This window comes from Protomyctophum parallelum (assembly GCF_964188405.1).
Source record: "Protomyctophum parallelum genome assembly, chromosome: 17".
Taxonomy (NCBI): Eukaryota; Metazoa; Chordata; class Actinopteri; order Myctophiformes; family Myctophidae; genus Protomyctophum; species Protomyctophum parallelum.
In genome coordinates, this window is record NC_139719.1 from 40392357 (window position 1) to 40405240 (window position 12884).

At 45.2% G+C, this 12884-nt stretch overlaps 1 protein-coding gene across 3 annotated transcripts; it reads right to left on the minus strand.

Annotated features, from left to right (window-relative positions):
• Nucleotides 1-1730: 1730 nt before the first annotated feature.
• Nucleotides 1731-12566, minus strand: arl3b (ADP ribosylation factor like GTPase 3b). Of its 3 annotated transcripts, none has more exons than XR_014570607.1 (7): nucleotides 12508-12566; nucleotides 8362-8505; nucleotides 7250-7366; nucleotides 6714-6764; nucleotides 5067-5252; nucleotides 3446-4372; nucleotides 1731-3372 (listed from the first exon to the last, which is right to left on the minus strand). XR_014570607.1 is itself a non-coding variant. In XM_083788071.1 (6 exons), the coding sequence occupies exons 1-6, from the start codon at nucleotides 12508-12510 to the stop codon at nucleotides 4325-4327; spliced, it is 549 nt and encodes a 182-aa protein (XP_083644197.1). In that variant the 5' UTR covers nucleotides 12511-12566; the 3' UTR covers nucleotides 1731-4324. The 3 variants fall into 3 exon arrangements, 1 of the variants encoding a protein (XP_083644197.1); XR_014570608.1 differs by having other exon boundaries at nucleotides 3440-4372; XM_083788071.1 differs by having other exon boundaries at nucleotides 1731-4372.
• Nucleotides 12567-12884: the final 318 nt, after the last annotated feature.

Genomic DNA, 12884 nt, shown 5'->3' on the forward strand with positions numbered 1-12884 from the left:
TGAGTTGTGCTTGAAATGTACTGTAATTATCCATAGGCCTATATACAATATGATGATATTATCATAATAATATGATAATATATAACAACTACCAATACTTACAACCAACTATACAGTAAAACAAGTCCAAAGTCGCTTATAATAAGCAGACATGGCAACACTAGTTCCCAGCGCCTGTGGGAAGCCTGGTGTTTCGGCAGCGTGATCCGGTCTACAGCGCCTCCTACTGGATCCGGTCATTTACACGCACACGCACATGCAAGACAGGATTCCGTATCCTGTCCAGAAACCAGACCGGATTAGCAACCTGCAAAGCAACTTGATCCCATATGGGGAGGAGCTGCTGTCCAATCACAAGCCAGGGCAGCTCTGCTGTTGGCCAATCAGATGTCAGGGGCAGCTCCGGGCCTGATATATTACTCCCTCGTAGGACGGTGTCGCTCGTTAAAAAAACAGATCTACAAGCTAACAGCCGGTCAATAAAAGAGCGAGTCTACGGGACCTACAGCTTGCATTTGTATTGTATTTGGATGGCTGGTGCAAGGAGAAGTCACCACGCTAAATATCATAACTGATTGAAGTGATGCACATCAGCGTCGGAGAGGAACAGGCACTGTCAGATCGGTTACGCTACTTTTGGGAAAGTGAATCCCTTGCCTGGAATCCACATGAAAGAAATGCCGTGCATATCCAGCCTCATGGTGGCGCTACAACAGGCCAAGTTGCGTCTCACACACACACACACACACACACACACACACACACACACACAAGACTATTTTAAGCCAGGGTGACACACTTATGAGCAATAATAGTGTAGAGTATCAAAATAATGGAAACTAACTGCCTTCTGAAAGCTACTCCCCCACATGCACAGTTAATTATGTCATCTCTCCCACACGGTGACATCACCAGGCTGTCACCAGCAGCTGACCCACCTGAGTGTGTGTAGGGACTGTAGGCTGTCAGGGTGAGGAGAATTTGAATAGAAAATACCCTAAACAAAATGCAAAAACGAAGATAAACAGAACTACACATTGTAAGGTTCCTATGTTCAATGCAAAAGAAAACACAATTACATCGTTAATCATAATTATTTGTGTGACAATTGTCAACTTAAACCATTTAGGACTGAGGCAGATTCTAAAAAAAAACTACCTTTTTTCACTGACAAAAACCACATTAAAACTAAATAAAAGACTAAGTCATGATGACAACTATTTAGTCAACTATGACTAAATATACTGTCGATTTTGATTTTGTCATTTTACACTTGGTTGCATCCTGAAAATAGCCTACGAGCTTGTAGATCGGCTATTTTCAGCAAGTGTAAAATCAGCCATTGCCGACGGCATCAAGGCCCACCAAAATACATTTTAGTCGACTAAATCAACTGTAGATTTAGTCGACTAAAATCTCATATTTAGTCGACTAAAACTAGACTAAACACTAAAACATTCCAGGTGACTAAAATGTGACCATTATTAAAAATGTGACCATTACATACTATTCAAGAGACTATGACTAAAACTAAAGTAGAATTTTTGCTGCCAAAAACAACTGTTCAAAAGATTTGTGCCACATTTTCACAAAGAATAACACCGCTTAAAACACCAAAAGGGGTTCTTCTCGTCCTGAATGTGTAACCGTGACAGCCCTAGCCCTAGTAATAAAATCCTTTGGGAAGCCATTTTTATTTCTAACAACCGTTTTTATTCACGTACCTTTAAAGTTTAAACGCTTGGGACGGAATGCATTCGAAAATATCAAAAGGAAAACATATCTGCGGGCCCCTCCGTGAAGCAAAACAACAAACAAACAAATGCATTTCATATCCTCCACATCAGAATATATATTTGTTAAAAACTCTGCCAGCCTATATTAGATATGCAAAAACATTATAGACTACAGTGTACAGCCCGGGTAACAACAGATATACTCTAAGAACATGCACGCAAATGTAACATACAAACATAGGGCCAACATATTTACAGTTAATACAATAAAAATGTAATGTCTCTCTTAACCATTTCATTTAATAATGTTCCCTTTTTTTTATACATATTAACATTGAAGGTCATTACACACTGGCGAATTAGCGACGCGATGCGAATAAGCGATCTGAAAATGCGAAATATTGCATGTTGCAGTTCGCCTGCGAATCTCTGCAAAATACGACACCAGAGCGAACAAATAAAAGCGATTTTCGCACATTCGCACATTCGCCACTGATGTGGAAGCTTGCATGGACTTCAATTGGTTTTTTTTAAATGCGAATTATTCGCACGAATATATCGCGTCGCTAATTCGCCAGTGTGTAATGACCTTAACAGTATAATATGATTCTTTTACAGGGGAAGCCGAGCACAGTAGACAATATTCCTCCAACATTCTAGATCAGGGGTCTTCAACGTGTTTCAGGGAATACCAAAACGCTCGCCCCCCAAAAAAACAGTCGCCCCCGCGGGGCACAGTGGGGCGCACATCGCCCGGTGGGGCGCACATCGCCCGGTGGGGCCCAGTGGGGCGCACATCGCCCGGTGGGGCGCACATCGCCCGGTGGGGCCCAGTGGGGCGCACATCGCCCGGTGGGGCCCAGTGGGGCGCACATCGCCCAGTGGGGCGCACATCGCCCAGTGGGGCGCACATCGCCCGGTGGGGCACAGTGGGGCGCACATCGCCCGGTGGGGGACCTCGGAACGGTCTCTACCTGGTGTTCCTAAACGTAACCTCAATATTAACCCATTTAGGCCTGACGTCGAAATTTAAAAAAGTGTCACCGTCTTCTAAATCCTGACAGTTTTCTGAAAAACCCATGTTTCTGTGTCAGTCGTTCTCCAACATATTCATGTCAAGGACCCCAAATATATATGACATTGGCCGCCGACCCCCATCTGAAAATATGTTGTTCCAGGGACCCCCCCCCCCCATCTGAAAATATGTTGTTCCAGGGACCCCCGTCTGAAAATATGTTGTTCCAGGGACCTCCCAGAAGCAAAGATTTGAGTTAAAAACTCACTCTGTAACAATATATATTCAAAGATACCAGAACCTAGTTCTAAATTGCAGTATTGGTACTTTTACTTAAGTAGTGTTGTGTAAATGTTTGTTTGTTTCGTTGGTTTTCCATTCATGTTGGATTAATGTTAATGTGTATTTATTTACCACTTAAACCCTCAACATAAATAGTAAACTTGATCTTTACTTACTTCGCAGTTTATTTCCTTCTACACTAAAACCTTTTCGTCGAAAATAGCAGATCTACAAGCTCAAGACGTGTCCCAGCGTGATGCGTTGTGAACTTGTAGACGTGCCATTTTCCTCCCAGAAGAGGGATGCTAGAGTTCAAGACCCCCTGTCGAAGACCAATGTCTCACACACACACACACACACACACACACACACACACACACACACACACACACACACACACACACACACACACACACACACACACACACGTTGTCGTTTGGAAGCGCCCTAAACTCTACTTCACCATAAATAAAGAATTACAAAAATAGACCTCACTTCAAAAAAACAAAACAACGGAGCCATAGCATGAAAAGCGCTTACAGCCATTGTGCGGAATGATATACAGTACAAAAACCCCCCACAAAATGTCAACCTTATGTGAATGATGAAAAAGGACGGGAATGGACAGAAATAAAGGTTAAAAAAAAGGGGGATTCAAAGAAGACAGGCGTTGTTGGTGTGGTGTTCTAAAGTAGTAGTTTTAAACCCCTTTCATATCAAGGCCCATTATGTATTGGGCATTTGAGCCACGGAACTACATGCTAATTGTGTAGACGTCTTGTAAATTAATTAACAGTATTGTTTAACAATAATGTAGCTCTGTAGAGTGTAAAATAATTAAACCAAATGGACCCGTAAAAGGGTCCACTTGGTTTCATTTGACACTCTCAAGAGTTAAAGATCGAATAAGGATCCATTTGGTAACCAACTCTCCATTTATAGCCCGGGGACCACCCTGGAAGCCCCTCAAGGACCACTGGTCGAGAACCGCTGTTCTAATGGGCCATGTACCTGTATACTTGGTGTTGCGCGCCCAAAGAAACAGGGGTCACGGGCAGCGAGGGGTCACGGGTGGCGAGGGATGGAGGGGTCACGAGGCGGTGAGGGACCAGGCAGGTTGTTAAAAACTCTCTTCAAGTCCATGTGGTATTAGTAGTGTGCATATACATTCACAGGTAGTGTATCTCGTTTCACCAAAAAGGTCAAGATGGGTGTGTGTGTGTGTGTGTGTGTGTGTGTCACAGCTGCTTCCCCCTCCTGAGCAGTAGAAGACAGACAGAGAGAGGCGGTGCTACTTCTTCTTCGCGTTGACACTCTTGCAGACCCAGTTCATTCCCTCCTGAAACACAAAGAGAAAATGTGGCGTTTGAAAAGCAGAGCAACACACAAAGAAGAAGGAACTATCGAGGAATGCAACTATAGGCCTGTCGATATAGCGTCTCCGTTGTCGGGCGGAAAAGGAACTATGGAGGAATGTAACTATAGGCCTGTCGATATAGCGTCTCCGTTGTCGGGCGGAAAAGGAACTATGGAGGAATGTAACTATAGGCCTGTCGATATAGCGTCTCCGTTGTCGGGCGGAAAACCTCATATATGTTTCAGGCAGTGTTGATTTCGTCGACCAAAAACCAAAACGAAAGAATGTTCGTCGACTACCTTTTTTCACTGACAAAAAAAGCCACGATGACTAAAACTAAGACTAAATATACTGACAATTTCGTCAACAAATAAAAACTAGACTAAGATGTTATAGGAAGGGACTAGTGGACAAGAGATCCAGTATAAGTCCAGTGGTGCCAGCCTGCGAGTGCATACTGGTTCTCTCATGAGAGTGACATCATCTGATCGATGGTTCTCAACATTTTCAGGCTGGGACCCCCAAAATAATCACATTTGAACCCCCCCCCACTGGGGGTCCCGACCCACATGTTGAGAACTCCTGTTATGGACACTTGGTTCTTGTCCTCACCTGGATGCCCTCCCCGGTCAGGGTCAGGGTTAAGGTTAGGGTTAGGGTAGGTTCTGGTCCTCACCTGGATGCCCTCCCCGGTCAGGGCGGAGCAGGACTGGATCTGCCAGACGCGGTCCCGGATGGTGTGCAGGTTGAGGCCCTCTGCGATCTCCGAGGCGGGCGCGGCCGTCAGCAGGTCCTGCTTGTTGGCGAAGATCAGCACGGGAACACCGCTCAGCTTCTCCTCGTCCAGCAGCTCCGCGAGCTCCTGGGACACACGCACACACACACACGCACACACAGGCAGGCACGCACACACACACACACACACACACACGCAGGCACACACACACACGCACACGTGAGTAGAGACGTTGTGACATGCCCAGAATTTGCGGATTCGAGTGTTATCAACCGGTAGGTTACTTAACCTACCGATTACTTAACTACCGATTCTACACTCTATGGCTCAGAGACATGGACACCTTCAAAGAAATTAGAGAAACGCCTGAATGGCACTTTATACACCGCCTTCTAATGAGAGCGCAAAATCTCTCTTGGAAGAGAAGAGCCACCCATCGACTAATCTAATATACGACAACCTTCCCCGTGTTTCTTCACTGGTCCGATCCAGAAGAACACAGGTTGCCGGGCCACTGCTACAGAGCTGACAATGAGGTTATAATCTTCCCTTCTTCTCTGGAGTCCTGCCTCAAAGCAGACCAGAGGTAGAAAAACTGTCGTTCCCTGATGTCATCGCTATAGGGACACATCATGCATTAAGCAGTAAGCAGTAAGCAGGAACTGGGGATGGCAATGAAGGACCGGGAAGTCTGACCTGGCATTGTGAAATCCACAATCTCGACCGTGACAAATGACGATGACGAGGTTACTTATCATGACCATATATAATGAAGCCAGTAGGCTCTACTGGAGCAGAGACGTTGTTGTTGTTGTTGTTGTTAGTCATTGTCCGATGTGGTGTTGGTCCCTAACTTTGTGTTCTCAATTACAGATAGATGGATACTCCAGGGCAATAGCGTAAACACAAAGAGACATTTAGATTCTAAATCGGACCATCACTCATGATCACTGCTAATGGCCTGACTTGGACACTAATGGGTTTGACACCAATGGGTGTAGTACTAGGTAGGTAAACAAACATGCTTAATCCCCTCAAAAGGTAATCACACTTTAAGCATTTAACCTCAGAGGTTACTAGATTAACCCATTTAGGCCCGACGTCGAAATATAATAAATGTCTTCTAAATCAGTTTTCTGAAAAACCTCATGTTTCTACGTCAGTCTTTCGCAAACATTCTCATGTCAAGGACCCCCAAAAATATGACATTGGCCACCGACCCCCATCTGAAAATATGTTGTTACAGGGACCCCCCCCCCCCAGTAGCAAAGATTTGAGTTAAAAACTCGCTCTGTAACAATATTCAAAGATTTGCGCCACATTGTTAACATGTGTTAAGGGTCCATTTGGTTCCAAACTGGGCCCCACTGCTCTACTGAGTAACCTACTGGTGACTATGGGTTGATAGCATTTCAAGCGGGTGCCAGAATAGAGACACTGGGGGTTAAATAACAAGCATATTCACTTATGTTTCTGTCCATGAACACGTGATAAAGTACAACATATTCACTTATGTTTCTGTACATGAACACGTGATAAAGTACAACATATTCACATGATGAAGTATAACAGGAATGTGATAATTACCTGCCCCGTTTCTTCAAACCTTTTCCTGTCTGCGCTGTCGATGACGTAGATCTGAAACATAAAGGCAATAAGCTGACTGAGAGTACATACATGACGTAAATCTGAAACATATGGCAATAAGCTGACTGAGAGTACATTCATGCACACTTTACCACGTCAAGTGAGTCATTCTCAACATGTTGTGGTCAAACAAAACAAATATATGACCCAAAGAAGACAACAACACAATGAAATGTGAACAAGTAACCAACATAGATCAGCATAGTTTAGTATCGATTTAAAACAAATGACAAGATGAAACACAAGGAAAGAGAAGTGCTTCTCAAAGTAGGGTCTGGGGACCCCCAGTGGTCCTTGAGGGGGATCCAGGGGACCCCCAGCAAATTGAGTTAATATATATATAGCATCGCAATAGGTCAACCCTATTTTATACTTTGGCAATTAAACGATTGCGATTATATAGATTGGCTATTTTTACTTTTGTGGTCGTGGTTATTCAGACTAATATTATTCAAATTCGGCACCATAAAACCCACCAGCACATCCGTGTTCTCAAAGTAGTTCCTCCAGTAGGGCCTGATCTTCCTCTGACCACCGATGTCCCACACGTTCAGCTTGAAGCCCTGAGACTGGACACTCTTTATGTTGAAGCCCTGCAGACAGACATCATGATTAACAACCCATTTAGACCCCAGGACGATTCTATACAAATATTAAAATGTCTTCTAAAGGTTTTCAGAAAAGCTGTCAGTCGTTCTCAAACATTTTCATGTCAAGGACCCCCAAAACATATATGTAATTGACCCCCCATCTGAAAATATGTTGTTCCAGGGGGGACCTCCCAGAAGCAAAGATTTGAGTTCAAAACATTCGCTCTGAAAGAATATATATATTCAAAAAGGTTTGGGTGCCACATTTTCACGATTTTTCAAAAATAGCAGATCTACAAGCTCGTAGCGTGGCACTCGGTGCTATTTTTTTAGCTTGTAGATCTGCTTTTTTTTTTTTTGGAAAAATAGATAAAGTATAACATAATGCTTAAAACACCAAAAGGGGTTCCCGCCCAGAAGCGCCACTAGGTTCCATGTGTGTGGGGGTTCCATGTGGCTGATGTTTACCCAGACAGACGTTACCTGTGTGGGGGTTCCATGTGGCTGATGTTTATTGTTTCCCCAGACAGACGTTACCTGTGTGGGGGTGATGTTACCAGACGTTACCTGTGTGGGGGTGATGTGGCTGATGTTTCCCCAGACAGACGTTACCTGTGTGGGGGTGATGTGTTACCTGTGTGGGGGTGATGTGGCTGATGTTTCCCCAGACAGACGTTACCTGTGTGGGGGTGATGTGGCTGATGTTTACCCAGACAGACGTTACCTGTGTGGGGGTGATGTGTTACCTGTGTGGGGGTGATGTGTTACCTGTGTGGGGGTTCCATTGTGGCTGATGTTACCTGTGTGGGGGTGATGTGTTACCTTTGTGGGGGTGATGTGTTACCTGTGTGGGGGTGATGTGTTACCTGTGTGGGGGTGATGTGTTACCTGTGTGGGGGTGATGTGTTACCTGTGTGGGGGTGATGTGTTACCTGTGTGGGGGTGATGTGTTACCTGTGTGGGGGTGATGTGTTACCTGTGTGGGGGTGATGTGTTACCTGTGTGGGGGTGATGTGGCTGATGTCCTCGGAGGCTAGCTGTTTGAGAAGCGTGGTCTTCCCTCCATTGTCCAGCCCCAGCAGCAGAATCCTCACCTCCTGGTCCGGGGTGCTCTTCAGTTTGCGCAGTATCGACAGCAGGCCCTGTAACACACACACACACACACACACACACACACACACACACACACACACACACACACACACACACACACACACACACACACACACACACACACACACACACACACACACACACACACACACACACACACACACACACACACACACACACACACACACACACACACACACACACACACACACACACACACACACACACACACACACACACACACACACACACACACACACACACACACACACACTTACACAATTTATTTATGTCCACATAAGAGAGCACACAATACAACAAGGACACAATCAAATCCCGCACACATACCCACACACCCCCCCTTCAGGGGTACAAGTAACAGCGTCTTCGCCATATTTGGCGGCTGCTACCGATAGTAGAGAAGAGATTGCACAGGATTTTGCAAGCCGTTTAGCTGCTTTTTTGGGGCATCCCAACCTCTTACGACCAACCTATGTACTGTATGTGTCCTAGACCAACCTATGTACTGTATGTGTCCTAGGCCAACCTATGTACTGTATGTGTCCTAGGCCAACCTATGTACTGTATGTGTCCTAGGCTGCCGAAGATAAACACGTAAACAAGTAGATTGCACCTATAGCCTAGCTCTATGATGGTGTGGAGGAGTGGCTGGTACTAAGATAGAATCAAAGGTGCAGGCCACTTCAAGAATGGAAACCACACACACACACACACACACACAGAGGATGTGGTGAGTGGTGCGTAGTGAGAACACACACACACACACACTCCAAACAGCCCATGTGATGGTAGCCGGCCGGCTGCCGGTGGCAAACAGGGAGGCCATTGTAGCAAGCCAGCCACCATTAGAATGGCATCTCACCCATCCATCCATCCACCCACCCACCCATCCACCCATCCATCCATCTACCCATCCACCCACCCACCCACCCACCCATCCACCCACCCACCCATCCACCCATCCATCCACCCATCCACCCATCCACCCACCCACCCATCCATCCACCCACCCATCCATCCATCCATCCACCCATCCATCCATCCATCCATCCATCCACCCATCCACCCATCCCTCCATCCATCCCACTAGTAGCTTCCATCTCTCATGTAGCTACAGACAGCAGTGATTGATTGAAAACTTTATTTCAGACACAATGGGTCCATATACAAACAACAACACAGAGATAGCCTATGTATCAGGCTATCTTCACTCCAGGCAGTCCTTTATTTATTAAAAACATATAAACATTGCCTCCAGTGTTTCCAGAAACATGAGGAAAATACTGTATCACTCTGAGTGATCCCTGTTAAGGCCATAATTAATACATTCTTTGATGATTCAGTGTTTTTTTAATTCAAGGACCACCACTTTGATTGATTTGTTTTGTTTTACATTTTATTCATACTTTTCTTTTCTATTATTCTGAAAATAACAAAAAAGATAAGAGCCTGCAACCCCTCCATTTGATACAGATAGTCTGCCAATAATCTATCGATTGTAAAAATAATCCACTGCAAAAGAAATGCTACTACTAAAATACTTAATTACTAGTATAAATGTACACAGGTCTGTACTCAGAGTTACAGACATTTAATCTACTATATAATGCGCCGCGCCTCGTCTCTGCGTGCGTCCGTGTGTACGTGTGTGTACGGTTGTAATGCACGTAACTCGAGAACAGTTTGACCCACCGACTTCACATTCGACACACACGTTCCACACCCCCACATAGCCCTCCAAGCAGAACCCAATGCTACTGAAGTTTCTGACATGTGTTAGACCCAGTGCATTGGGTCCTGTTGCATCAGTACCATGCCACCTGGTACGCGGACATTTATAAAACATAAACAACATAAATAACGCCTGTCTGCGCTCTTTGACGAGATTTTTTCGTGTGAGGGTTTCTGAATATGTGAAGTATAAGTACCCATACATGCCGCTGCGAATATCTCCTGTGGCAAGGAAGCCGTTAAGTATTTGACTATATATATGACTATATTTTCGTATGGGAATTCTGAAACGCAGACGTAAACATGCTCTCTAAGCTCGTATCTGCGGCGTGTGACGGCCTTTTTTTGCTTGAGTTATTCTGAATTCGGGAACTTTTAGTACCTATACATCCCGCAGCGAATATCTCCTGTGGCGCGGAAGCCGTTAAGTATTTTTAATCTTTGTTTGACCGATTTGGTCGCTTTGATTCTTCCTTCCTTGTTTATTGACACCTCATTGTACCGCCTATCTGGCTAGCTAGTGGCGCTATAGCTATGACAGAGCAGATCAGAGGCAGGGACGTAGCCGACACAAGCCAACCGCACACTGGGAGGCGGTACAATAAACTGTAAACAAACAAGAAGAAATAAAGCGACCAAATCGGTCAAACAAAGATTAAAAATACTTAACGGCTTCCGCGCCACAGGAGATATTCGCTGCGGGATGTATAGGTACTAAAAGTTCCCGAATTCAGAATAACTCAAGCAAAAAAAGGCCGTCACACGCCGCAGATACGAGCTTAGAGAGCATGTTTACGTCCGCGTTCCAGAATTCCCATACGAAAATATAGTCATGAACAGGGACCCGGTATCGAGTCGGTCGGACCCACGGTTCTCCAGAACCACCACAAAAGGCTCTGGGTTAGGGTCTGACCAGTGGGCCTAATGGGGCCAACTCCTTTCACCTGGGCCAGGCTCTGCCAGTGGGCCTAATGAGGCCAACTCCTTTCACCTGTGCAATTTCCAGCCTCACACACAGCCTGACACAGGCACATACACAGATCTCCATGTGGGACACCGGCTGACAGTTAAAACAGGTGCTATGACAACGTATATCATTAGGTTCCCAAGTTGCATCGTTCCTAAGTAGGCCGGTGGCCGACTGCGACGGGCACGTACAGTAATAATAATAATAATAACACAGGTGGTAGTCTATATAGAAGTGTATATTTGTACGTCTCCAAATGCTCTGATGAATTGAAAAAGGTGGACCCTGTTGTAAACAAGTGCATAAATTATAATGCTTTATCAGTGTGTCGTCCACAGTAACAGCCTTTGAATTGAGTTGTGCTTTCATGTGAAATGAACCCATTCTGCAAACTGACAATAACACATACTTCAATCAATCAAAGTCCACCACCTGTCCTGGCCTGACTTAGCCGCAATTTGCAAAAAAAAATTGCAAAAAAAATCTAGAGTTGCAAATTGCGGCTAGGCCTGACTGTATGATAAACATGGCCCTGCACTGCAAAGTGTATTATATTGATATATCCCACTCTTTGACTTGGAGGAGGATGGATGCAGTTGCACACATCTACTCTCTCTCTCTCAGCAGTCTGCACCAGTAGCCAAAATACAGAATAAACAGCTCACAGACAACAAACAACAGTACCTGACAATGTAGCCCCCTTCCCTTCGCTTTACCCTTCCCAAACACCAGAAAAGGGTCAAAGCAAAGGGTCCCGAAAGGGGATACTGTCTGACAACAGTAACAGTACCATCTTGAGTGATCTGTTGTCTTTTTGAAAACTATAATAATAGCCTCCCACCGCGTGGCTCATTTCCTAAACTGGACAACAATAAACTAACATCTAATTACTACTACACAACTATAACAGCTAATTACTATACAGCCAGCAGCTAAACATAGCGGCTCGCCGTTGCTAACGTGGCTAGGCTAATCTCCCCACCATGGTAACTGAACGGAGGAGGAGGCAACAGGCTTTTTGCTGTAGTTAGCCTAACGGTCTATACTATACAACACACACACGGGGGGGGGGGGGGGGGGGGATCTAAGGATCTTTGATTTTTCTCTTCACACACACACACACACACACACACACACACACACACACACACACACACACACACAACTAAAGCGTTGGTGTTTAATAAACAGCCCGGGGTCGTCTACAAGAGGGTCAAACGGTGCGTTTTCTAACGGGTTTGGATGTGTAACGGTCTTCTGGCGAGGCTAATTTATGATGTTTTTCCTTGTTAAATTGAAACAATATACTCACCATCTTGTCGCTTTATCTATCTCTCTCTCTCTCTCTCTCTCTCTCTCTGTCTCTCTCTCCCCAACCAAGACAAGACAAGACGGAAGACGCCTCCGACCCGGTAACCAGGGGGGATGACGCACTACGTCGCACGCACGCAAAAACACACACGCGCGCGAGCGCATGCGCACGTCCATCGCGCGCGCGCGCGCACACACACACACACACACACACACACACACACACACACACAGAGCAGAGATATATAGGCGTTACACCAGAATGGGTGACTTTACTGAATGTTGTTCCAGATTGTGATTGATTATATTGAGTATTGTATTGATTGCATAAATTGTATTAAACAGTCTGTAGAATATAAGTACAGTTCGAGGAAAGCA

What these genes read in the sequence shown, in the direction of transcription:
- arl3b (XM_083788071.1), bottom strand. An exon ending in TTGAGAACACGGATGTGCTG is followed by an intron (nt 6,765 to 7,249) that starts GTGGGTTTTATG and finishes TTTATGTTTCAG; the next exon opens with ATCTACGTCATCGACAGCGC. An exon ending in GGTTTGAAGAAACGGGGCAG is followed by an intron (nt 5,253 to 6,713) that starts GTAATTATCACA and finishes CGTGTGTCCCAG; the next exon opens with GAGCTCGCGGAGCTGCTGGA.